Below are 26018 nucleotides of genomic sequence, written 5' to 3' on the forward strand. Positions count from 1 at the left end.
CTCTGAAGGGATGGTAGAGAAATCACTCCGCCTGTATGTTTTCTGGTTTCACTTGACTATGGGGCCGGCCTTGTGCAGCATGTCCCACTCCTTCCCCAGAAGTGGCTGCATTTTGGTGGGGCTGTGAGTAGACAGTCAGGATGCATGGGAATGAAAGATGCTATGGGAAGGTCAGAGGTCATTAGGGATGGGCACAGTGGGGAGTACTGCTCTTTGCAAATGTCCCTGCCCCAATGCTCCCCCCACCCCCCCAGCTCCCTGCTCTGACGCCCCCATTGCTCCCAACCCTCCGTTCACCTGTTTGTAAGTACATTTGTACTTAAGTATTTAAAGTACTCTACGTGCTTGTACTTAAGTACTTTACGTATTCTGTACTTAGTGCTTGTATTTCAATACATTCTAAAAGTACGGAAAGGATAACTTTCTTTTATCTCCGAGTACCTTTTAAAATAGTTTTTGGAAACAATCACCTGCCTCCCCACTATCCCATATTCTGTTTGGCCCTTAGAACCTGGCTTGGGAGCTTCAGGCCCTGAGTTCTGGCTGCCAGGGCTTTTTTCTTGCTTGGTAGAAAACGTGAAGGCAGGACTTAGAAAACGGTTTCAGAATATTTTGGTCTGTGATACAGCTGTGAGTAACAGAAGTACAAAGTCATTTGTTGCTGCTTCCGTATCCCAGACATTTTTTAAGTTGCGTTGGCTGCAGAATCAGGATTAGAGAAAAAATGTAAAGGACCTGGGTTTTTTAATAAGGTCTGGATTGTTGTGACAACCTACTGAAGCATAATGATCAAGCTACTGCATCCGAAGCTACCTAGCTGTAAGTAACAGAAAGGAAATTTATACATTTATTTACATTGGTAAGAGATTTTTTTCATTGTTATTCCGTGCTGCCTTGTGTAGATGAATAAAAAGTCATTGTTACTCTTTTTCTTTCTCTTCCACTATGTGCTTTTATTGTTTATGTAGTTGTCCATATATTGACCAGACAATCGCAGGGAATACAGGAGTTGGAAATACTTGCACGTATACTTTTAAACACATAAATACTATCTCCACCGCATACTTGTACTCCTATGTACTTCCGTAATGCTGTACTTGGCATCTAGACTTAAGTGCTTTTTATTTATACTTATGGCAACCCTGCGGGAGCAGCGCCACTTCCTCCCCAGTTCCCAGCCCTGATACTCCCCAAACTCCAGACCTGATGCCCACCAGTCCCCAATGCCCCTCAGTCTCCATAAGTCCTGATGCCTCCCAGCCCCAATGCCCCTTGATCTCCCAGTCCTGATACCACCAGCCCTGATGCCTCCCCAGCCCGGATGCCCCCACCTCCGATACCCCCAGGCCAGATACCCCCACCTCCGATGCCCCCAGGCCAGATACCCCCAGCCCCGATGCCCCCAGGCCGGATGCCCCCACCTCCGATGCCCCCACCTCCGATACCCCCAGGCCGGATACCCCCACCCCCAATGCCCCCAGCCCCGATACCCCCAGGCCGGATGCCCCCCAGTGCTGATGCCCCATCCCCAATATCCGAGACCCCGGTACCCCCCAACCCCAATACCCCCCAGGTCCCCCAAGCCCTGAAGCCCCCCAGCCCCCAATCTATGCTGCCCCCAGCCCCACCCACTTTGGTCCCTGGTCTTCCCCCTCTGACACCCCCCACCCCCATTGTCCCCTCCTAGTGCCCGGCCCCTTTAAGAGCCCCGCCCAGCCTGGCCCCTCTCCGTGCCCCCTGATTGGCCGGCGATGATATCAGCGGGGCGGGGCTTTCGCCGCGGCGACGTAAAAGCGGGGAGGGGCGGGGCCAGCCGCCCCACGTCGTGCTGGAGCCCGGGCCGGAAGATGGCGGCGGCGGGAGCCGCGGAGCGCGCGAGCCGGGGGGGGGAGCCGCCGCCACCACCACCCCCCCGCGGGCCCCGCCGCTACTCGCTGCTGGTGATCGTGGGCGGCGGCTGCCACCGGCCCGGCCTGCTGGGCGCCGTGCTGGCCGCGCTGGAGAGAGGTGAGCCGGGCCCGCGCAGCGCCGAGCACCCCCGGCCGGGCGCCGCTGCAGCCCCCAGGCAGCACGGGCCGAGGCGCCGCGGGCCCCATTCATTGTCCTGCTTGTACCCAGTGCACCGGTGCGCGCAGCTCCTGTGTCCAGGGCACCCCCCCGCCCCTGCTTTCCCGGGGCTCCCTTTGCACCGGTGCGCGCAGCCCCTGTGTCCAGGGCACCCCCCGCCCCTGCTTTCCCGGGGCTCCCTTTGCACCGGTGCGCGCAGCTCCTGTGTCCAGGGCACCCCCTGCTTTCCCGGGGCTCCCTTTGCACCGGTGCGCGCAGCCCCTGTGTCCAGGGCACCCCCCACCCCTGCTTTCCTGGGGCTCCCCCATGCGCCAGGGTATAAGGCCGCACTCGTGCACCATGCAGCATTCCTCTGCTGCTCTTGTCCGCGTTGGTGCCCCATGCCCTAATTCCGCAAGGGCTCTCCGGTGGGGTGCTGTTTTATGCGCTGGTGGGTGGCCCTGCTTCCCACCCCCCTGAGCAGCGTGGCCCGGATCTTACACTTGCCCTGCTGCATTTTGTGCTGTTCTGTGTGCATTGATGCACTGGGGCAGTTCCCCCTTTGCATTTGGTTTACGTACTTGCAAGGTGCAACACCCCCAGATGTAGCCGTGCCCTGTGTGTGGGTGTAGTGCTCCTCGATTCATTGCAGCACCTCGTCTCCTTTCCTTGCTGAGTTGCATGGTCGGGGGGGGGGCATTGATACTTCAGACTAGGTGGGGGATAGGTATGCAAAGTCCAGTTGTGGTGGTCTAGTGCAGCCCTCCTCTCCCCCCTTCCCGCCCCCCCCGATTATTGCTTATGTTTAAAGGGAATCTCTCCTATGGGGGGGCAGTTCATGGTGCTTTTAACATGGGTGGGGGTGATAGCAGGTCTGTCCCCAACTGCGTGAATTCTGCATGCTTTTATTGCTTAGCGCATATGTATAATTCCATCCCATTTCCCCCTCTAGACTTTCACCTCAGCACCCTATGCATGGAGGCCTGTGGTGCTGAGCGTAGCAGCAAAGGACAAAGGTTGGGGGTTGCTTTGTTAACGCTGGGATGGGCTGGGACCTGTTTTCAACTCAAGAAATTAGAGCGGGGCGGGGGAGTATCAGACATGATGGATGGGGCAGCTGGCCCACACTGGGCCTCGGGAGCCGTCTGCCTGGAGAAGCTTGTCTGGCATCGGGAAGTGATCTGGAGCTCTGGTCTGTCGGGTGTGTTCTGCTATAGTGGGCCAGCATGGATTGAGGAAACTGCCAGCTGAAACTAGGAAGGGATGACTTATAATTAAACCTGCTTCATGGCTTCCTCCAAGGACTTGCTGTGGACCTGCATTTACTGTTAACGAACCGGCGATTAAAACCTTCGCCTGGAACGGGATGTCTGAGAGTCAGGGAATTCCAGTCTTGGAACTGGCTGGCTGCGGGGGTTCTGCGTTCTTAGCATGGCACTGACATAAACTGTGTTAATGCTAGGTTTCAGAGTAGCAGCCGTGTTAGTCTGTATTCGCAAAAAGAAAAGGAGTACTAGTGGCACCTTAGAGACTAACCGATTTATTTGAGCATAAGCTTTCGTGAGCTACAGCTCACTTCATCGGATGCATTATGCATTCCAATGAATGCATCCAGTGAAGTGAGCTGTAGCTCATGAAAGCTTATGCTCAAATAAATCGGTTAGTCTCTAAGGTGCCACTAGTACTCCTTTTCTTTTTGTATTAAATGCTGGGGACTTGAAGTGCTGGGAGCAGGGTGAGAGTTAGTGTCTCCTTCTGCGGAAGGTGCTTTCAAGGCTGGGAAGGGGGCACAAATTTGGAAGTGATCATTAAAAAAATATATATATCTACCATGCATGAACTGAGGAAGCAGCCTGAGAAGGCCAAAACAGTTACGTTGAGCAAGGTTTGTGCAACTCTGCATCTTTTTCCCCCCCATCGCTTCTAATGCCCTAATCTTGCACCATCTCCCTTTGGTTGGAAGGATCGTTAACCGTTCGTTCCACAGACTTGGGGGATGGTGGGGGAATGAATCAATCGGTATTTTTCCTCATTTGCTGTCTAGGTGGCTCATGCGATGGGCAAGAGGCCTGCCCGCTAAGCCGGTTTGTAAATCACAACTCAGGAGCCTGCTTCCCAGGGACTTGACATGACGGGAGTGAAACAGGCTGCTTCTCTGTAATCCCCGCACAGGGGCCTGGGATTTGTGTTTTGTTGCTGAGCTGGGGTTAGAATTCCTGAAGCATTATGGCCGCAGGGATCAAACCCACTCTCCTGGGGTGGGGAGAGGAGCCCAGTTGGCTAGTGTGACTGGCCAGCGTGGGACAGGAATGAACAGATGGCTGCTGTACAAGGGCGTCTGGTAGCTGGGGCGGCAGAGCGCAGAGACACGCAGTGACTGTCGCTGGCTTTTGGAACGCAGCTTCTAACGCAGCTGATGGCTGTACGTGCCGCCTCTTGCAGAGCAGCCCGGGAAGGCGGCTGCGCTCGCAGCCGGAGGGAATGCTCTTCTGTCTGGCTGAGGCCGGCGCGGCTGAGTCACTCCTGCAAGGTGCGTGCCTCCAGGGGAAGCAAGCGTGCACCTGTCTTAAGTGGTGAACGTCAAGGAACCTGTAATATGGTGGGAACCTGAAGGCATGTCTTTGGTGCTGCCTTTAAAGACGCTCCTGACCCACCTCCGTTAACATCCCGTATGAGGCAGGAATGTCCCAGCCAGACCTGCGGAGTGGCTCTGTCCTCCCCAGCGGGTGAGGAAGCTGTGAAGGGCTAGTGGGGGTGCATGGAGAGCCAAGACTGAACCCCAAAGCCTCAGGCAGTTATGTCTGCAAAGAAACCAACAGCATGTGACGTCTAAGGGAGCTTGAAGCAGCAGCTGAGGAGTGAGCTGCTCTGTTCATTTCACCTGGTGCTGACTCAGAGGGCCATGGATGCTTAAAAATGGATGCCTGTAAGGAAGGGGGCAGAAGTCTAATTGTGAAGATTTCCACCAGCCCTTTAGGGCAGGGAGCGTGCAGCTATAAACCAAGGTTCATTGAACTCTCTGGGGAGGCTGCCCGAGGGGGACTATATATCTAAATATATATAGATGCAGTAAATGCAGATCCGCAGTAAGCGGTTGGCTTCCTTTCCCTGAGGAGCCGCTTGATGAGGGTCAGGAGTTCTGAGCCCTGGGATAAAGCTGTCTGTGGACAGCAGGGGGATCTGATCCTGGTGTCTTCGAGCTGACTCACCGTGAGTGTTCTGGAGCCAGTGACTGAAGGGAGTTGGGCTGTGACCCCTTCTGACCTTTCATTTTCAAACCTGAATTGGAGAAGGATGTTACTCAGCCGGGGCTGGGGGTCAGCTGGGGCATCGGCTTGTGTCACCGGTCCCGGCATCTAGGAAATGTGGCAAATGTCATAGATGCTCTGACTCTATGGGCCTAATCAACTCTAAGGATAATTAAGCTCTGGAATAGGCTTAAAGAGTCTTTCCTAATATCTAACCTACGTCTCCTTTGCTGCAGATGAAGCTCATTACTTCCCATCCTACCTTCAGTGGACGTGGCGCACAGTTGATCACCATCTTCTTTGTAACAGCCCGTAGCTGTCTCCAGATATGTTATCAGGTCCCCCTTTGTCTACGGGGCAGCCTACTGGGACCTAGTCTCCCCACCATGCTGCTCCGGGGGCCCTAGTCACCCTGCATCTGACCCACACCTCAGAACTGTCCAAATTGCCATGGGCTCTTCCTCTGCTGGTGTCCTGTCCCCTACCCGAGCGGGAGCAACAGGGTTCAAAAAAGAGCGAGATAAATGCATGGCGGATCAGTCCATCAATGGCTATTAGCCAAGCTGGGCAGGGATGGTGTCCCTAGCCTCTGTTGGCCAGAAGCTGGGAGCGGGTGACTGGATGGATCACTTGATTCCCTGTTCTGTTCATTCCCTCTGGGACACCTGGCATTGGCCACTATCGGAAGACAGGCTACTGGGCTAGATGGACCTTTGGTCTGACCTGGTATGGTCGTCGTCATGTAATGGCAGATTCTTTTTCCCCTCCCCCCGGCAGCCAGACCTGTCCTCACTCAGCAGTCATCCCAGTGGGTTCTGTTCCCACACTGGAGGGGTGGGGGGACTCTGCTTAGAGCAGGAGTCTGGGAGTTGGGACCCCTGGGCTGTATTGCTGGCTTCGCCAGGAACTGACCTTCACATCCAAGTGCATGTCACTGGACATCCATGCCTCAGTTTCCCTTCAGTGTAATAGGGTTGATGATTTTACCGGAGACTATTTACAAGCCTCGAGACTCAGTTCCATGGACAAAAGTAGCAGGGACGGGGTTGGGGGCAGACTCCGGATCTCTCCTCTGTTGCAAGCACACTGATACCACTCCTAGCTAGCATTGCGTACTGTGCCGGTGGTCCAGCTGTCCCTCTTTTGGCCTGGCGGGCAGTCACCCAGCAGCTCTAATGCAAACGTAGGGGAAGCCTCTTAAGTTACTTAAAAGCCTGGGTGACACTATTAGCACTGGCTCTGTTCTTATCTGGCTTGCTATGGATGTTGCTTTCTGTTTTCCAGGCCCCGTGATGAGCTCAGCCTCCGGCTGACACGCTGCCCTGTCATGCAGGCCTCTCCCCTGACACCAAACAGGAAGCGAGCCACAAAGGGATTGTAGTCAAGTGTTGTGTACAGCCGAGGTGGCGATAGTTCCTGCCCCGTTGGGCTGTTGCTACAGTCTGTCGGGGCGTTTCCTAGCATGCTGGCTGAGTTCACTAGCAGCAAAACACTCTCCCCATTGCGGTGTGAGTTTTGGGCCGGACGCTGCCCCAGCAAGTTCTCTGCTTGGAATGGGTGGCCGAGGAGGCAGAATGCAATGCAGCTGGGTCATCCCCGGCTTGCGCAGGTCTCGGCAGCGTAGGCTCTCATTGGGAAAGGCAGGGCCGTCCTCGTATTGTGCCCCCAAGGGGCCTCCTCCATCGCAGGTGCTGAATGAGGCAGCCTGGCTCTGCTGCCTTGTGCAGGAGATCAGAGCAGTTCCAGTAAGTCTCCGTGCAGTAAGGAGCTGGGGAGAAGAGATGGGCAGGTCGGATGGGTTGGTAAATGCTGAGGTGCAGAACAGCACAGAGCCCAGCTGTGTGGCGCCTGGCCTCCAGACTCTGCTTGAAGGAGGTGTGGGAGCCAGTTGCAGAGTGACCCTGCTTTGCAGCAGGATGTGACTTGAATTCGTTGCAAGAGACCCATGTTAACCCAGTCAGTGCATGTGAGCGGGGACTAGTCAGTGACTCCAAATGCAGGTGAAGTGACAGCCATCGTCACTGAGCTTTACTTAGCCACAGCTGGTGCTGTGCCAGCTTCCCTAAACTGCCCTGCCAGCACACCGTAGCCCTGCTTGGCAAGGGCCAGCACTAGAGGCAAGGGGGGCTCCTGTTTGGTGGCAGAGACCAAGGGCTGAACGGGCCAAGGGTGCTGTGATGTGAACAGCTGTCCCTGGGGAGCTTGCCTGTGAGCAACTGAACTCCCATGGGGGCCACCAAACAGCACCTGGTAATGACTGAGCTGCTACTCATCTGGGCCAGGGTCTGAACCCGTGACCCCCAGGAAGGAAACTGAGGGACCGTCACTCTGGAAGAAGGCCACGAAACTGACTCCTAGCCTGGAACGCAGCTGGAGCTGGTTGGTCGGGCTGCATGGCATTTGGGCCACCCTTGTTCCTCATGTGTCTAGTTCTGGGTTGCGAGGAAGAGTCGGTCTGGGAATTGCACTGTGGCAGCTGCAGGTAGGGGGCGAGAGGCGCCCTGGGCTGGACTAGAGGGGCAGTCTGTGCAGACATGGAAGAGGCTGTGTCTTGCGCCAGCCAGCCCGGTAGTCTTGTGGTGGTGGGAGGGAAGGTAGAAGTGCCTTTGCTCACTACCTCTTTTCTGCCAGACAGGTTCTGCAGAGGCTGGAGGCAAAAGCTCCCGCAGGCACAGGCCGTGCAGCTGCCTTGTGGACTGGGACTGCAGCAGTCTGGGGGGCCATGCGTGACTGGGCAATTCCTCCTCTGTCAGCTGCAGCACGGCAGCCTCCGACTCCCTCACTTACTAAGGAGGGGAGCGGCTCAGACCCTCAGCAGAGCGACTGGACTCGTGTTTAAGGCCTGGGTTCTCAGGACGCTGAGGCAGGGTCGGGTGGCACAGCACTGGCCTGTTCGGTCCAACCTGCCTTTGGCTGAACGGGAGTCGGGATCCGTGTTCCTTGCTGCAGAGCATCGACACAGCCCCGTTACACCAGGACAGCCTTAGTAGCTGTTGCTCCAAAGGCCAGGCTTGCTGGGTTGCCCGTTGCTGGACACAGGTCCCTTCTCTCTCTGGCAAGGGTTCAGGGCAGCACTTGACTCGACGCTCCCTCGATTGGCATGGGGGGGCTCCTGCTACCTTTGCGCTGCGCTGATCTCTCCCTCGTGAGGCTGGGAGCGGCTCTCACTAGCCCGGCCCCTGCGGGTATCTGCCGGCGCTTTGCCCTTTCACTGGCCAAGTGGCAGAGGGAAACGGCCTGTTGCGAGAGCCGGAAGCCCATTCCTCCCTGTGGCTGTTCGTAGGCCCCCAGACTTGTCTGTCCCAGGACACGCCCTGCCAGGCGAGAGGGAGGCTGAGGAACCTGAGGAGCTTCCAGCAATGGGGGGCCAGTGGCAGCAGCTTGTGCCCTGGGCTGGGGCAGCTGCGTGGAGCTGTCAGGGCGCCCGGATCATGCTGCGTTTTATTGAAGGAACTCTCTGGTCTCCTAAAAGCTGCTCACGTTTATAGGCCACGCCTGCAGGGCTGGACACTAGCCAGACGAGTTGTGGGCCCTGCCTGGGAACGCTTATGCTTGCCTGTGGGAATGAGGACGGCGGCAGGGGGGAGTCAGCACAAGCCTTTAGTGCCACTCCCTCTGATCAACCCTTGGGGGCAGGCCTAGCACAGGGGCTGCGGCTTCTAGTCACTTTATCTCCCCCTCCTGCTCTTGCAGAAGTGATGGCAAGTGCATCGTATTGTCCAGCGCGTGTCTGCATAACCCCTTCCCCCCCTGCATGGCGGTGGGGAGGGCTCTGTGTGCAGGGCAGGGTCGTTCTATTGCGTGTGCTGTAACCTGGCCCTCAGCTGTGTCCCCGAGCGGGAGTAACACCCACCTTGGGTGCGAGCGGCTCGTGTGACCCTGAGGGCTTACAGTGCAGGGTCACATGCTCTTCCCTCTGGTCCATTTTGTGTATTCCCTGTAACTTGCCATGAGGGGCCAGCGACCCCTGGGCAGAGCTCCCATCCCTGCTCCTCAGGCTGCTAGCTGAGTAGGGCACCATTCCCCCGGCGTGGGGCACGAAGGTCCCTGTAAGGCGGCAGGATTCTCTCCGGATGGGGCTGGGTGCAGCGTGCCCTTCTGGCGGAGGCTGTCGCAGGGGCCTGCGGCTGCTTTTCAGCCCTTTCTGCCTGATCCGGATTGTTCCGCAAGACGGTGCCGTGCCAGGGATTAAAGACCCTGGCAGGGGGGCTTGGTTCCCCTGACTTACCTGGCTGGTAACTGATCCTCCCCCCACATGCAAGAGGAGAGCAAGAGCAGACCCACTGCTAGGTGGCTCCCTGCTGACCCATTCCCCCGCAGCATATTCCTCACCTGGGGCAGTTCTGCTGGTCCTGGTTCCCCTTCCGTGGCTTGTCCTGGCCTTGCAGCTGCCTGGGCAAAGGGGGCCCTCTAGGGGTCTGCTCCAGGGGCTGGGAAAGCTCTTCCTTAAATGGCTCAGTAGGGGATGGCTGGGGGCTGACCCGTTTGATAGCCCAGGATGTCCCGTAGGTCCTGCCTTCTCCCCAGGACTTGCTGTCCGTGCTGCTGGAGAGGAATCTGCCCTGCCAGCCAGGCATGTCCTCTCCCTGTCCCCTGTAGCCAAGTTCGCGCAGGGTCCCCAGTGCTTGCATTCCCCAGGGATGAAGCCCTCGGAGCAGACCGATTGCTCACCCCTGTGCCAAGGCAGCTGGCCTCGTTCCATGGGTGGGCAGGGAGGCAGAAGCCGCTGCGGGTGAAGTTATTTGCCCAGCCGGGGCTAGTGTCACAGCCAAGAGCAGCCCCTGGGAATCCCAGCGGTGGCTGGTCTCTGTGAGCCTTGTGCCTCTCCTGGCAGCGTTGGGGTGGGGTGGGCTCTGCACCCCTTTGAGAACTGTGGGTGCTGATTGTTCTCTTCCCCCCCCCCCCCCAGGGATCCGCTGCTGGGACATCGACCTTGCCTCCTGCAACCTGGACGAGCAGCTGAAGCTGTTTGTGTCCCGGCACTCGGCCACTTTCTCCAGCATCGTGAAAGGTAAGGGCGATCTGCCAGGCCTCTCCTGTCTCCACCTTCCCAGCTGTGCAGTCCCCGAGGAGGCTGTGAGGGGCCCAGCCCTCTGCCGGGAACAGCAGCCCAGCTGTAGTGGGCTTGGCACCTTGCTGGAGATGGTCCCCTGTCTGCACATTGCTGCTTTCAGGTGGGTACTCCACAGTGTGAATTTCCAGGGACTGTCCTGTCCCTGCACCCTGGGAATTCACTCATCCCTGGAGTATTTAAAGGAGCTCTCCAGGCTGCTTGGCCCAGAACTCGCCCTGCTCTGGTGTCGGGGGGAATCTATTGCAAACCCAACTGACTGTCTGAACGTTGCTGGAGTGAGGCAGCAGCTCTGCTCCGAGCGGGCCCTGCCGTGAGCTGGGGGTGGGTTTCACAAACACCCACCCTGCTGTGGAAGCAGCACTGGAAATAACCTGTCTGGGGTACTCCAGTGCCCCCAATATCTGAGCATCTCAATTCCTGACTGCTCCCTGTGAGGCAGGGGGTGCATAGGGCTGGTCCCCTTTGCTCCGGTTTCTGGGGGGCTGCGATGGGAGGGTGGGGTTGTATGACACTCGGATCCATGTTGTCTACGCCCACCAGGAGCAGATGGCAACGTGTGCCCGGACACATCCAGCAGCAGACGCAGCGTCTGGGAGCTCGTGTTCTGCTCGGCATCAGCAGAAACCTCGTGTGACCCATTCCACGCATGCCCGGCCTGGATCTGGGTGTTTAATTCGTGTTGCAATCTGTATCTCAGGCCAGGCTGCCCAGGGAGTTGGAAATAGACACGGAGGCAGCGCAGTCCTTCCTGCTGTGTGGGGAGGGGTCGCTCCGGGGGCTGCCTGTCAGCTGCAGACCCAGACCTTGTCCTCTCCTGATGGTGTTTTGCTGGGTTGGGCAAACATTTAGCCAGGGCTACAAAGCTGCTTTTGTGCCGAGTTGCTTGCGTGTGCTCTCCCTCAGCTGATGCCTCTGTCCTGGCCCCTCCAAGCAGACAAACGCGCTCATTCTTCCTGGGGAGCGGCTCGCAGAGGGGTTCCCGGGCTGGGAGGATGGGCCGGCGGCCCTCTCCACGCGCCTTCCAGTGAGGCCTTGTCACGCCCAGGCTGGCTTCTGGCTGCGCCGCCCCACCGCCTCCAGCTGCAGTGCCTAGACTCAGGGCCGGCCCTCCCAGATGGAGGGACGGGCTTGTTCTGTCTAACTCGCTCGCAGTGGGATGTCTTGACTCCAAGTCAAAACCATGCTGTATCAAGATACTCCTCTGCTCATCTTGTAGGGGGGGAACCGCTGGTTCACCACATCTGTGCCTAGACACAAGTGTTGGGGTGGGGGTGGGGGGGTCCCTGCTGCTCCACTGTGTGGGGTTAACCCACTTTGGTACTGCTTCCCCTATGCCTTTCTCTAAGGCATCCAAGGAAGGGAGCTTCTTGCATGAGGGTCTGAGCTCCCTGTTGCTTGTCAGGCATAGCTGGGTCCTGCGGACTATCCCCTTTCCAGGGGAGCTGAAGAGCTCGAGGACCCCAGTGGGTGGAGCAGGACGTTGGCCTGGCTGTGCTTTCCTAGCGTAACCCCCGGAGGCTGGCTGAGGTGAAGCCAGACCTTGTGCTCCAGAGTGGGGAGAAGCATGGCTGTTGCGGGGGGTGCTAGGCGCTGTACAGACAGAACAGCGCCCCTTCCCCAAGGAGCTTAAAGAGCCTCCCGTGCTGGTAGCATCCCTCTCCTGTGGCACGGGGAGAGCAGAGGCACCGGTTGGGCTGGGTTCAAACACTGGGCGCCAGCTGGTGCTGCTGCTATGGGTAAAACCCTCCCCCAGCCTTGGCTACCAATGGGGTGCCGGAGAGCGAGAGACCAGCACGTACACTGCCGTGTTCCACGCGTCCAGCCTGGGGAGAGCCTAGGGTTGCTCCATCAGCACTGTTGTCCCCACCGCCCCGGGCTGCTGCTGGGGCTGGACGCGTGTCTGATCCCCGGTCCTGTAAATTCCCCTGCCGGGGAACAGGCCGGCTCTGTGCAGCTAGTTGCTGAGCTGCTGGCTCTCGCTGCAGGTCGGGGCTGGGAGCTGCAGCCTCCGGCCTGGTGTCGGGGCTCATCTGTTGCCTTGTGATCTACTTGGGCTGTGGCACGTGCTCCAGTTGGGAGGTGGGGTGAGCTGAGACCCGTGCAGCTGCTGGCTGGGAGGGGAAAGGGGCTGGGGCAGCTGCCAGGAGATCCCTGGCTCTGCTCCCTGCTGGTGTGGCTGTCTCGTGACCGCGGCGCAGGGAGAGGAGGCTCGTGGGCTAGCGCTGTGTGGCATCATTCCCTCGCTGTCGGTCTGGGAGGAGCCGCTGATCCCGTCCGAGGGGCTGGGCCGTGCACAGGGGTCCCGACAGCCTGCAGCCCAGCGCAGGGTCTCCTTGCTGGAACTCGTGTGCTGAGGGTTTTACGGGCCTCTCTGCAGAAGTGACTGGCCATGGGAGAGTAGAAATGCCTTCGTTCCTGACCAGCTCAGGCTGCCCTGCGTGTAACAGAGCTGGGCTGTGAATACAGGCGCCTGCACAGAGCCCTTCCTCGGGACCGTCTCTGGCAGCGGCTGGCCCTGGATGCGTTTGAGGAAGGTGGAAGAAATACCCTTGTGGGCTGGTGTCCCACATCCGCCTGTGTCTGGCTTGCTCAAGGTCTAAGGGGCTGGCTTACACCCCAAAGCCGTGAGGTTAAAATCCCTTCTGGGTGCCCTGGCTGTGAAATGGGCTCCCTGCAGCCAGCGCTGCGCTCGCCTTGCTCTCCCTCCTGCCCAGGTGTCTCCGGCTGGCTCCTCCAGTCTGGCCAGACCAGCCTCCCCGGGTACTTCCCTTAGGGTTCGTTTGTTTGCTCTTCCAAACGAGCTCTCTGGAAACTAGGGTGACTGCACTCAGAGGCCCCTTCTGTGCACAGGGGCTGGGTGGCTCGGGGGCTTGGTAACCAGATAGGGAGCCGCTCACCCCCAGGCTGTTGGTTCAGAGGCGGCACTGACCAGCAGTAACGGAATCGCTGCTTACCAGCAGCTGCTCGGTGGCCCTGTGACATGGGCGTGGCAAGGGGTGTCCCGTTCCCAGTCCAGATGCTCGATCAGCCTTTGCTCTGGGGGAGGCCAAGGGTGGAAGGGACTATGGACCACTCCGGGGGGGCTGCAGCTTCCAGCCCTGCTCAGGCCTGGACTGAACCGTTTTTGTTCTGATTTAACTGTGGGTTGGGTTGGGACGGGACGTCCCTAAATGGACAGTGGCCCCCATTACAATGGGATGGTGCTAAAAGGTGCCACATGCCAGGAAGGTTTAAGACCATTCTTGTGTGGGAATAGCTAGCGGGGTGTGAAATGCCTTCACGCCGATACAGCTGCGTCGGCTCTGGGAGGTTGGACTGCTCTAATGATACTGGGCTGGCTTAAATGGGTCCAGCTTTCTTGTGTCTGAGCCCCTCGGCCCATCCCTCACCCTTGTGAGGCAGGGAAATCATCACTCCCCCCCCGGTTGTACAGATGGGGAAACTGAGGCAGTGACTTGCCCAGGGTCAGTTTCTGGCAGCGCAGGGAATTGAACGTGGGTTTGAGTCCCAGGCCAGCCCTTAGTGACTCAGCTCCCCCGTGCTGTGGGGTACAGGCCTCCAGACCCCAAGGCACTCAGCCCAGCAGCCAGCTGGCTCAGGGAGGCAGAATTTAACCCCCGACAGGCCTGTGCTTGGCAGGCTCGTGAATTCTCTTCGTTCCTGGGACTGAGCTGCAGTAAACCACTCAGCTCACCGGCACCAACACCCTGAGGTGCCCTGTGGCCTAATTGTCCCTCAGATCTTCCTGGCCCCCGGACCGTAAATTGGCCTTCGTGGGCCTGGAGCCCCATGAGCTGGGGCATGCAGAGCAGATTGTTAGCAGCCCAATGGAACCACTTCCCTCCATGCTCTGGGAGTACGCTGCACATGTGGAGTTAAAGCCAATTTGGTTCCCTTCCTGGGGCACTAAACGTCAGCTCCCAGCTGACATAGGAGCAGGAGCCGTGCCCGTTGAGCCTCCGGCCCTGTTCACTAGGGCTGGGCTTCCTGCTTGTTTTCCTTTCCTCTGCACTGAGCCATTTCTCTGCCCCGTTGCTGCCCTCTAGCGAAGGGCAGTGTAGCTGTCTGCATTAGATGCCATTTGCATGGTGCCCGACTGCATGCCTGGGGGCACAGAGCTTGGGTCTCTGGCTTCTTGGGAGTCTCTGCTCCGGTTGGGAGGTCGGGTGAGCTGAGACCCATGCAACTGCTGGCTGGGAGGGGCTTAGAAGCAGTACTCAGTGGTCCCTGGACACGCATTGCTCCATGCCCCAGCTCTACCCTTGGGAAGGAAAATGGGGCTGGGGGAGCAGTTTGTGCTGCCTTGGACCACCCCCACAACCCCAGCAAATAAAGGTGGAGTCTGCCGCGCGCCCCCCCCCCCCCAGTGCCTGCAGGGAGGAGGTGGTGGTGTGCTGATGGCCTCCAGAAGGCAGCTTCTGTCCCCTTGGCCTTCCTGAGCTGGGGCTGCATCGTCCGGGCACAGAGCAGGAAACGCCAGTGGCCATAATGCTGCCCTCCAGCTAGGGCTGCAAGGGGCCAGCCCCGTGTGGGCCTGGGTCTCTGCTGGCCCATGACCTTCCTCGTGGAGGGGAGAATCGCTCAGGTGTGCCTAGGAGAGGGCTCCCAGGGTCTGTTCCCAACCCTACAGTGGACTGGCAGGGCCAAGTCATCTAGCTGCTCTGGGCCTGGCCTATCTTCTGGTGGCGGGGGCCAGTGGGGGAAGGGAGGCTGGAGTGGCTGCTATGGTCAATTACCCAGGGGGTCTGTGTGGTTCCCAGCTCTCCCGCTGATGCCTGGGTGACCTGGCCAGTCACTTCCCCTCCACGAGCCCCGCTCCATCAGTAAGATGTGGGTTCTTTCTGCTTTCCATTTTAGCTCTTCAGGCCAGGGCCTCCCTCCCCCCATCTGTGGACCCCCAGGGCCTTGAGAGTAATGGGGGCAAGGGGCCGAGGTACCCATGGGGCCTTGGCAGAGCTGGCCACTTAGCAAGGCTGCTACGTTTCCCATTCCAGCCGGAGTGGTAAGGGAGCCCAGAGGGTTGTGTTCGTAGCTTAAAAACAATCCCTGTCCGGCTCCTGTGCTGTTTCCATATCGGGGGCAGAGCACGGGGTGGCGGGGGGGTCCCTTGTGGGCTGAGTCAGCCCCTCCACTTCCTTCCTTCCCCCTGCAGTGGGAAGGAAGTGTGTGTGTGGGGGGGAGGGGTGTCTCATCCTTCGACTCAGCAGATCTGCTGGCCTCTTATGGCATCCGGGCTCGCAGCTCTGCTTTCCGGCCAGTGGGGTCCTGCAGCGGCCGTGCCTCCAGCCTTGAACTCGTGCCTCAGCCTGGCTGAAAGGGGTGGGGGAGGCTGGGAAGGGGGCATGCAGCAGCGGGGTCTGTGTATGGGCCTGTGTCCCCTGCCTGGGCAGGCTGCCTGCTGCCAGAATGACTGGTCTTGCCTGGGGATGGCCGGAGCTTGTGCTGGGCAAACTCCCCGTCGTACCTGGGTTCTGCGGTAGCTGCCGGCGCGCCAGTCCCGTCTGGCACCTCTAGCTTTAGCTGGGATTGTGGTGTGTTCCGTCAGGAACTGCGGGTACCCCATTCTCTCGTACTCGCCCACCGCCCTTCCAGGGGCTGCCTTGGATCGCCCTGCTTCCTGGGTGGAGAAACTGTGGCACAGACTTGGCACCTTGCTGCAGGCTACTCGGAGCCTGTGGCAGAGCCAGGGACCCAGATCTCTTGGCTCCAGGGCCTTAGCCCCAAGACCAGCCTTCCTCTGCCCCTCCCTGCGCCCTGCCTGACAGCTGTCTCTGCACTGCACTGCCTGACAGCTGTCTCCTTAGCCAGCCTTGGCTACTGTCCGGCACAGACATCTCCCTGAAACGCCACCCGGATGTGCTCTCCCTGCCCAGGGTCCCAGAGGTGCTGGGGGGCAGTGCTGCGGCATTGCAGAGGGGAGCAGTGGTGCAGAAGACAGGTGAACTGTGCACGCTCTGAACAGCCTCTTGGGTCAGCCAAGAGCTGCCTGGGGTTCCCTGCTCTGGGATGGGTTGCATACATGGGGCAGACCGTGCCAGCTGAGTGCTACATGGCGTGCTGCCAGGCTCCTGTCTGGAGGCTCCTTGCTGCCCAGCCTCTCGCCATTCCATGAGTTCGTTGTGCCCTGGGCAGCCACCCTCTGTGCAGCTCTCAGGCCAGCCTGGCCCTTCCCTGAAGGGGGTGGGGGCCAAAACCTGGAGGGGAGCTGGTCTCAACGCCAAGGCCTCTTGTTCCCGGACAGGTCAGCGGACCCTCCACCACCGGGGGGATGTCCTGGAGACACTGGTGCTGCTCAACCCTTCGGATAAGTCCCTGTGCGATGAGGTGAGCAGGTGGGGAGGGAACTGGGTTCCAATGGGGCCCTTACCATCTTGGGGGGGTGGGGGGGCAAGGAGGTGCCAGGCCACTGGCCACAAGAGCACCCTGCAGGGATGGAGTGTAGGGGTTGCATTCCACTCCATGATCTTCTCACATCCTGTCCTCCTTCCCCCTCCATCAGGCCAGGTGCCTGCTGCCTCCCCAGCCCAAACACCCCCCCCCCCCGGGGGGCTTGGTCTCTGCTCCATTGTGTGGCAGCAAAGATCCCCTAGAGCTGGTGTAGGCCGGTGTGCCTGGGTGGCAGGCCCGAGCGGGGTGGGGGTGGGTGGGGACAACTGAACTCAACCATTCTCACTCCCCCGAGCCCTCGGTCCCCAGCTGCGGAACCTGATCACGGACGTGTCCCAGCACAAGCTGCTGGTGTTCGCCGGGCCCTGCGTGGAGGAGACCGGGGAGCTGATGCTGCAGACAGGCTGCTTCTCTCTGCGGGACTTCATCCAGATCTTCACGGACAAAGAGGTGTGTCCTGGCACCGTGCCCGTGATCCGTCCCTTGGTGGCTAACCCTCGTGGCCGTGAGCTCTGGGCCAGGAAACGCCTTCCTTCAGGCAGCTCTGGCTCCTAATGGGGCTGGGGGAGAGCCCTGGGTAATCCCGTTACTGTCTGATGCGGAGACAGACGTGTCTCTCTCTCCCGGCTCAGGGCTCGTGTGTCTTTCCACCTCTGGCTGCAGGAGGAAACATTGCAGAACCTTGACATGGCTGCTGGCAGTGAAGGTGACTCCAGTGTGGGCCCCTCTGGACCCTAGTCACTTTTTTCTCACTAGCCCCATGGATCCTGAGCCCCAGCTGGACTGGCTGTAAACTGACTGAATGTGCAGCTCTAGGCACCAGCAGGGAAGCCCTGTGGGAAGGGCGTGGGGCTGGCGGAGTCCGTCTCTCTAGTGGTGCTGATGGAGCTGGGTTGTTGCTCAGTGCTGCATCCAGAACTGTCCATATGAGGCCTCTTCATCCCCACCATCTAGCAGGCGTAGCAGCAGTTTCAGTCTTGCTGGAAGTCTGGCAACCTCAGGTCCCCTTGCCGTGCGTGGCCAAGGCTTTGCTTCTCCAGCAGCCCTGGAACTGCTCCCCATCCCAGGCCCACGCTTCTGTGCAAACGTGGCCTTGCTCGGCAGTAGCATCCTGCTGGGGAAGGAGAGGAGTACGCTCTGAATCACACCAGCAGCCAGGGCTGCTCAATTAGGAAGTGGCAGGGGTGGGAACTGGAGGATCGGGTGCAGGGTAGACGGGCTGCTGCCCTCGGCGCTCATGGGGCATGTTCCCAGGATGCGAAGGGAAGAGTCTGGGCTTGCAGTGATGATCGCCCCCATGCACAATCTGGTAGCACAGACCACAGGGAAACGATGCTGAGCCCAGCGACGCTGCGGTGTCACAGCCAAGCCTGCTGTGGGATGGCCTTCCCCGTACTGGTGAAGGAGGGGAGGGTGGGGCTGTCCAGTGGCTGCTGACTGGCCTCACCCCTCTGGGAACTCGTGTCTAAGTCCAGGTCGGAGGTGGAGTGTCTGTCTAACCCCTGGGATGGCCGGGCTGGAGCTCTGGATCGGCTGACAAGGGATGACTCAGCAGCCTGTCGCTTTACACTGAACTTAGCCAGGTGCTGGCGTTGACCATGGGTTCTCTCTCTCTAGGTTGGGGAGATACTGAGCTCTGCAGACCCTTCGGCCAAGGCCAGCCTGACCGTCAGCTGCCCTGACTTTGGGGAGTGGCAGGACTCCAGCCTGGAGCAGTACAACCTCCAGGACTTCATTGAGCTGCGGATCAACCCAGGCTGCATGCTGCCGGAGATGGAGGGGCTGCAGGAGTTCGTGGAATACCTCTCGGAGTCCCTGGAGCCACAGTCCCCCTTCGACCTGCTGGAGCCCCCGACCATGGTGGGCTTCCTGAAGCTCTCCAAGCCGTGCTGCTACGTCTTCCCCGGTGGGAGGGGGGACACAGCCTTCTTTGCTGTCAACGGGTTCAACGTCCTGGTGAACGGGGGCTCCAACCCCAAATCCTCCTTCTGGAAGCTGGTGCGCCACCTGGACCGGATTGACTCCATCCTGGTGACGCACATCGGCACGGACAGCCTGCCGGGGGTCAACAGCCTGCTGCAGAGGAAGGTTGCTGAGCTGGAGGAGGACCCCTCCTCACAGGGCTCCCAGAGCAACGGGGACTGGGTGAAGAACCTCATCTCCCCCGAGCTGGGTGTCATGTTCCTCAACGCCTCCGAGAAGCTGAAGGGTATTGAGGGAAACTCTAGGGTGCTGAAGAGCTGTGATGAAGCCAGCCTGACTCTACGCTACCTGGAGAAGCTGGGGATCAGGCCCAACCCACTCTGCAGGGACAGCGGCCCCAAGGTGGGGCCCACGGTGCTGTTCCAAAAGATGGGCGTTGGCAGACTGGACATGTACGTGCTGAACCCGGTGCAGGGCAGCAAGGAGCTGGAGTTCCTGCTGCAGCACTGGTCCGGCAACGGCCACCCCAGCGAGCAGGAGCTGCCCTTGCAGTGCCTGACCTCCATCTGTGCCCTGCTGGTCTGGCATCCTGCCAGTCCTTTGGAGAAGATCATCCGGGTCCTGTTCCCAGGCTGCACCCCGCAGGGCAGGATCCTGGAGGGGCTGGAGAAGGTGAAGCACCTGGAGTTTTTGAAACACCCGGTGGTCACTGAGAAGGACTTGAAGGCGCTGGCTGCTCCCCGTCCCGAGAAGCAGCTCACGCCAAAGAGGGCGGAAAGCAAGGAGAGCCTCAAGTCGGCATCCAAGGAGAGCCTCCGGTCTGCTTCCAGACTGAGCCTGGTGGAGGCCGGGCCCCCGGCTCCCAAGGAGAAAGCCCTCAAGTCAGAGAAGAGGGAGGTGAAGCCAGCGCCCAAGGAGAAGGCCAGAGGGCCAGGCGAGGTGGCCAAGGCAAGGCCAGAGGAGGAGAGAGCCGAGGAGCCCAGAGCCAAGCTCGACTCTTCAGCTGAGAAGCTCAAGCCGGATGTGAGGCTGAAGCTGAGCAAGGAGAAGGCCCCGCCCAAGAAAGAGTCCCTGCCCCAGGAGGTGAGGAAGGAGGAGAAGAGGCCTCTGAAGAAGGAAGATGGTGCCGAGGGGAAGGCGGATGGCAGGAAAGAGGTGAAGGCCGTGAAGAGGGAGGGGAAAGCCGAGCTGCTGCGGAAGGATGCCAAGGAGAGCAAGGCTGAGGGGAAGGCTGCAAAGCCGCCTGCCCGCAAGCTGCCTGGGCTGGAGCCCCGCAAGCTGGCCCTCAGGACAGGGAGCCTTAAGAAATCCACTCTCAAGAAGGAGCCGGAGAAGCCCAAGGCCAAAGCGGCCAAGGAGGCAGGTGCAGCTGGCAAGAAGCCCCCGAGCCCTGAGGCTGGTGGGTCGGAAGGCTCCAAGTCGCTGTCCCTGGAGGCCCTGACACGGGAGGCGGCATGGGCGGGCACTGAGGCCAGGCAGAAGGAGGAGTCAACAGACGAGGGGATCACCACAGCGGAGAGCGAGCTGGAGCCATCCCTGCTGGAGAACGGGGAGGCTGGGCAGTGTGCTGGCACTGAGGGCCCAGCTGGCTGCGCCAGGCTGGGGCCCACGGATTGCCAGGAGAACGGCCTCGACCCAGAGGAGCTGGACAGCCCCCAGGGGTTCCGGTACCTAGAGACTAGCCCGCTCAAGGCCATCTGGCCCCCTTCCCCCCTCGCCAAGACCCCCAAGAGCGACCACAGTGTGGACTTCGACCTGACGCCCACGGGGCTTCTCAACCACTGCCAGGAGGGCGCCGAGGACCCGTGCGGCAGCTCCGAGGAGAAGACCCTGGAGATGATGTCCCCCTCCAGCTCGGGGCCGGCCAGTGCCAGGCACACCCCGTTCCACCAGTCCCCGGTGGAGAACGCAGTCATGGTAGAGGAGCTGGCGTCGGGCCCCAACGACAACAAACAGTTCAACTCCTGTCATTCCTCCCAGGAGAAGCAGGCGGGCTGCCTGTCCCTCAGCCCCTTCAAGGATGAGCTCCCTGACGTCTCGCCCACCATCACCACCCCCTCACTGCCGGCTGAGGTGGGCTCCCCCCACTCCACCGAGGTAGATGAGTCGCTGTCTGTCTCCTTCGAGCAGGTGCTGCCCCCGGTGAGCGAGTCGCCCCAAGAGGAGCTGAACCGGCCGCAGGCGGGCGGGCTGACCCCGGAGCCAGACGCCTCGGTGGGCAAAGGCGGCTTGTCCCTGCCCATCCAGCCCTGCCACCACGCCCAGCTGGGCAGCGACGGAGCGGACGGGCTGCGCCGGCACGGGCGCCGCTCCGACTCTCCCCACGACGTGGACCTGTGCCTGGTGTCGCCCTGCGAGTTTGAGCACCCTAAGTCCGAGCGCCCCCCCTCCCTCAGTGTCAGCCCCCGGGACCTGTCTAATGACAGCGACCTCTCCCAGGAGCTGGCCAAGCCCCTGGCCCAGAGGAGAGGCCTGAGGAGCCAGGGCCGCCGGCTGCAGCCGCCTCACGCCGCAGAGACCCCCCCCACCTCTGGGAGCGAGTCCCTCCCCACGCTCTCAGACTCAGACATCCCTCCTGCCACTGACGACTGCCCCTCCATCACGGCAGACGGCGGGCTGGACTCAGACGAGGAGTCAGAGCACCTGGCCAGGGGCCCTGCCCGGGCCAGAGACCCTCCTCCTGGCCCCCTGAAAGACCCCTGCCCCCTTCCTGCCCAACCTGGCATCTGCATGGTGGATCCAGAGGCTGTGCCCTCAGAGCAGGCCCGCACAGGGAAGAAGGAGCCCGCTGGCAAGGTGAAGAGGACTCCCTCCCGCCTGGGCTCAGCTCCCATGTCCCAGAAAGCCGAAAACCCCAAACACTCGACCCTGGGCAGCAAGGCCAGAGGCCCCATGGGCTCAGCAGACAAGGTCAGGACGCTTCCCCCAGCCAAGGGCACCCCCATGGAGAAGGGCCCACGCCTCGGGGCCAGCGGGGACACCAGAGCATTGCTCAAGAGCCGCAGTGCTGGGGCCAGGCCGCTCTCGGGAGCCGGCAGATCGTCTCCCGCAGGTAACTGCCGCGGTCACACTGAGTGGGGATGGGGCGTAGAGTCCAGCTGATCCCAGGCCAGGAGCCGGGCCTGTCACTCCCATGCTAACCCAGCCCCAGGCCGAGGGGACTGGCTGGCTCGGGGGGTGGAGGATATATGGGGCCTTGCAGCCCAGGGCAGTCACTGCGGGTGTGTGTTGGCCTGTGGGATGAGCTGTGTTGCTGTCGGTGCCCATGGCACCACCAGAGTTTGCATGTGCCAGGTGGGAGCTGCTCTGGCTCCGGGGGGTGTGCCACAGAGACTGGGTGGTCATGCTCCAGATGTTGGCTCCTTCGGGGCTGAGTTGAGGCATGTGAGCACGGTAGTGCGGGGGGGGGGGCCTTGGCCTGGGCTGTCTGGATCCTGGGGAATCCTGCAGCGCGTAGGAACTAAAAGGCTGGTGTTCCTGCGTGCTGGTGAGCCCGAGTCCCATGTAACTCAGGGCCCAGATGTGTGGATTCCAGAAGAGCCTCTTGCAAAGCTTCTGGAGCCCCCCTTGCTGCATTGCAGACCCAGGGAGCTAGTGACCCATTCCCTGCACAGCCAGGCTCAGCCAGATGCAGAGAGTGACCATCCCTAATAGCAAAGGGAGCGAGATGCTGGATTTAAAATCTAGTTAAAACTCCAATAAAGAGACAGTGCTGGAAGTGCCCTAGCAGGTGTGGGTGTGCAAGAGAGCCTGGGATCCTGGATCAAATGTGTCAAGTGACTGGCCATTGTTGGGTGTCCCAACGGGAGATGCCTGGAAGGGCCAGACTGTGGGCTGGCGCTCAGCACTGGGCACAAATTGAGCCCTTCTGCGATGCCCGAAATCAAGGTTCCCAAAATCACTGATCATGTTTCAGTAGTGTGGCCCTCGTGCACCAGGCCACCTGGCATTCCCTGCTGGAGCCCTGGCCCTGCCCCCTGTGTCTAAAAGGTCCCCCGTCTTGCAATTTCAGGCTCCAAGGCCCCTTCTCCCCCCGAGCTGCCGATCTACTTGGACCTGGCCTACATCCCTGGCTCCTGGAGCGCCAGGACAGTGGACGAGGAGTTCTTCCGGCAGATCCGCTCCCTCTGCTACGTCATCAGCGGAGACGACCATGTCAAAGAGGGCGTCATGCGACCCATCCTGGATGCGCTGCTGGCGGGCAAACGTCACTGGGGGAGCGATGTCCAGGTGGGGCTTGGCAGGACGGCAGCCGGGGGCAGCGCTGAGCATGGCCAGGCAGGCTTGCGGGGGGGCCTGGTTGGGGTCTCGGGTAACCATATCCCTGCCCCATGCTCCAACCCCGAGCCCTCTTCTTGGAGGGAGTGTTTCTGCCTTGAGCGGGAGCCGGGAGTGCTGCCCCACTGCATGGGCTGTGCCATCCAGCTGGCTGTTGGTGCTGCTGGCCTAATAGGAGCCTATATAAGAGAGACCCCAAAAAAGGGACTGTCCCTATAAAATCAGGACATCTGGTCACCCTACACTCGGGGCACAGCTGTGTCTGTTGGCACGGCTCAGTGGGGGAGGCGGCGGTACCACGCTGGCGGAAAAGCCGCGGCCTTGTGCATGTCGACGTAGGGGGCTCGGCCATGTAGCCATGGCTTGGAGCAGGGGCGGCTGGGTTCTTCTGAGGCAGGAGGGGCCCTGACCTTTGAACTGTTAACTCTGTGACCTCACCTGGGGGGGGTGGTCACTGGTGTGCCTCAGTGTCCCTGTTTGGCACAAGTGTTGGCGGCTGGGGCAGGATGGCTTTGAGCTGGGGCAGAAGCAGCTGGAGATGTGGTGAGGCTGTTTGTGTCCATATTTTGAGGGAGGCAGAACCTCCCCTTGCTCCAGCCTCCGTCTGCCCCACCAGAGTGTTTAACACAGCAGTGCCCCGTCCCCAGTTGAGATCAGAGCCCCGTGGGCTGGGTGCTGCACAGATGCACTGCAAGGAGCTGGGGTCTGAAACAGATGGGACAAAGGGGGGGAGAGGGGAAACAGGCAGAGATGTGACATGCCCAGGGTCCCCCAGCAGGGAAGTGGCAGAAATAGAAGCCCTGGTGCCCTGGCTCCATCAGGGCCAGACCCACTAGACCTTGCTGCCTCCGAGTGACTCTCAAATTGGTCTCCTCAGGTGACCCTGATCCCAACCTTTGATTCGCTGGTGATGCACGAATGGTACCAGGAAACCCACGAGCGCCAGCAGGAGCTGGGCATCACAGTGCTGGGCAGCAACAGTACAGTGGCCATGCAGGACGAGACCTTCCCAGCATGCAAAGTGGAGTTCTGAAGGCGGCCCACGTTAACCCTTTCCAGCCAGACTTGGAGCAGGTGCTTTGGACCTTGCAGAGGGGAGATTGCCCACAGTCATCACACATTGCAACCGATTGGAAGGGGGGAGGGCTTGGCAAGGCCCCTTTGGCCATGGGTGATTGGGAAGAGGCACTGTAAGATTGGAATGAGCTCTGCATGGCCAGCTTCCTGCAAGATGGGAGGGAATCTCCCCTGGACTGGAAAGGGTTACACTGAGCGCTTGCCTCTCCCATCCTGTGCACCACAGCCACTCACCGTCTGGTTATTGCATGCACACAGGCCCCAGCCTCTTGCTCTGTATCCCTACAGGTGGAGGGGGGGGGGCTGGATCGTGGGTTGGCAGGGTCTGTAATCCCCACTGCTGGCAGAGGTGGGGAGCAGGTTCTGTGGCTGGGGGCCGAGGTGTGCTACAGGATAGCTGTTCCTCGCCTCCCTCCCCAGCCCAGCCACTGCCCCCACAGCCTCTGTGTAGGGACAGGCATGGCCCTCTTCCGTCCACCCCAGTGATGGAAACGGGACCAGTCTACCCTCCCTGATGTCAGGTACCTTACACTGGTCAGGTGATGCAGCAATGGCTACCCCACTGCAGCATCGCCCCAGGGCTCCTAAGGGCAGCCTGGACTGGGGCTCCAATCGCTGGTGGCATCCAGTCGCTTCCCTGTTGTGTGGCAGCCAGTTGGAGTCTCATCCTCTGGCTGAGGGCACAAGTGAAACGAGTCTGCGAGTCATACACCCCAGTGATGCCCCTGACAGCATGACCATGTGCCAGGGAGGGGGGCTGCTATAGTGGTGGGGGGGGGGCTGTATCCCAGTTGACTGCCCTTCCCCCAGCTGCTATTAGTCTCCTTTTTGTGCCCCTTAAAACTAAAGTCCCAATTGTCCTGTTGCCCCCACAGAGATGCCAGGTTCCCAGGTAGACACGATCTCTCTGACCCAGATTAAGGGAGGTTGGAAGCTGAATTTGGGCGGGGGGGGCTGGACTGGGCTGATGGTTTCCTGCCTTCCAAAGCAGTAGAGCATGGAGTGGGTTCTCCCTGCATGGGTGTGAAACTGTGACCCCACCCTGCTAGAGCTTTCCCATGCCAGCCCAGTCTCCCTTGCCTGGTGGGGGTGGCTGGGCTGGCAACCCCAACCCCAACCCCAGCCCCACCCCATGGCGGACCTCAGAAGCCCTAATGTTGCTGTAAATGTTTTAAAGCCAAATTTCACGGGCCTTTTGAAATTGTGTGTGATCGCTGGGAGCAGAGGGCCTGGGCGTGGGGGGAGGGGGTGTGTGAATGTCTCCTGGGGAGGAGGAGAATTGGAGTTGTCTTGTAACAGCCCCCCCTCCCCTTCTCCAATCCCTGTGTCAAAACTGACCGGGGGTGCTCCCGACTTCAGCTAACATCCCCCTTCTGCAAACCCTGCTGCTCCTGTCTCCCGTACCCTGCGTCCCTGCTGCTGACCCCAGCCGTCTGCGTGGGCCAAGCAGATCTCAGGGGGCACCACTGGGCATGAAACTTGTGGGGGGCCTGAATCCCCAGCCACGTTTTAGCTTCTCCACAGCTTTCGCATCTTTTTCTCTAACTCATCTTGAAGAGCAAGTTTGGGGAGACAATGTGACACTAACCTGTTTTGTAAGTTTGCAACTTACCTTTTTTTGTAAATTTTTTTTTAAATGAAGAAAAAAACCAAAACTGCTACACACAGAAGGTTCTTATTTATCTGATTACCACTGTGAGGCACCAGTGCGCCCCCCCAGGCGAGCTGCTGGGAAGGGGGGCTCTGCAGCTCCTTGCAGATTTCATCCCCTCTTGTATCCATGGCAGAAGGGTTTAATCCTGTTCTCAGTGCTCGCCTGGCTGGGCTTGGAGGCCTTTTTACATTTGATTGTATTGTACTATGTGTCTAGGAGATGTTTGGGGGGGTGGGTGGGGAAAGGGGAATTGAATGTTACACCTTTTAGTGCTTTATATATTTTCTTAGCTAGAAGATGTTTTTAAAGAGGAGGTGAGGGAAGGAGCTCA

At 59.9% G+C, this 26018-nt stretch overlaps 1 protein-coding gene across 1 annotated transcript; it reads left to right on the plus strand.

Moving 5' to 3' along the window:
* Positions 1-1902: 1902 nt before the first annotated feature.
* On the plus strand, positions 1903-25914 carry MAP1S (microtubule associated protein 1S). The gene is made up of 7 exons (XM_074939730.1): positions 1903-2007; positions 10204-10305; positions 16610-16692; positions 17065-17205; positions 18373-21730; positions 22691-22908; positions 23834-25914. Exons 4-7 carry the CDS (start codon positions 17146-17148, stop codon positions 23987-23989), a joined length of 3792 nt encoding a protein of 1263 aa, XP_074795831.1. The 5' UTR covers positions 1903-2007; positions 10204-10305; positions 16610-16692; positions 17065-17145; the 3' UTR covers positions 23990-25914.
* The last annotated feature ends 104 nt before the right edge of the window (positions 25915-26018 follow it).

Source organism: Natator depressus, chromosome 25 (genome assembly GCF_965152275.1).
Source record: "Natator depressus isolate rNatDep1 chromosome 25, rNatDep2.hap1, whole genome shotgun sequence".
Taxonomy (NCBI): domain Eukaryota; kingdom Metazoa; phylum Chordata; order Testudines; family Cheloniidae; genus Natator; species Natator depressus.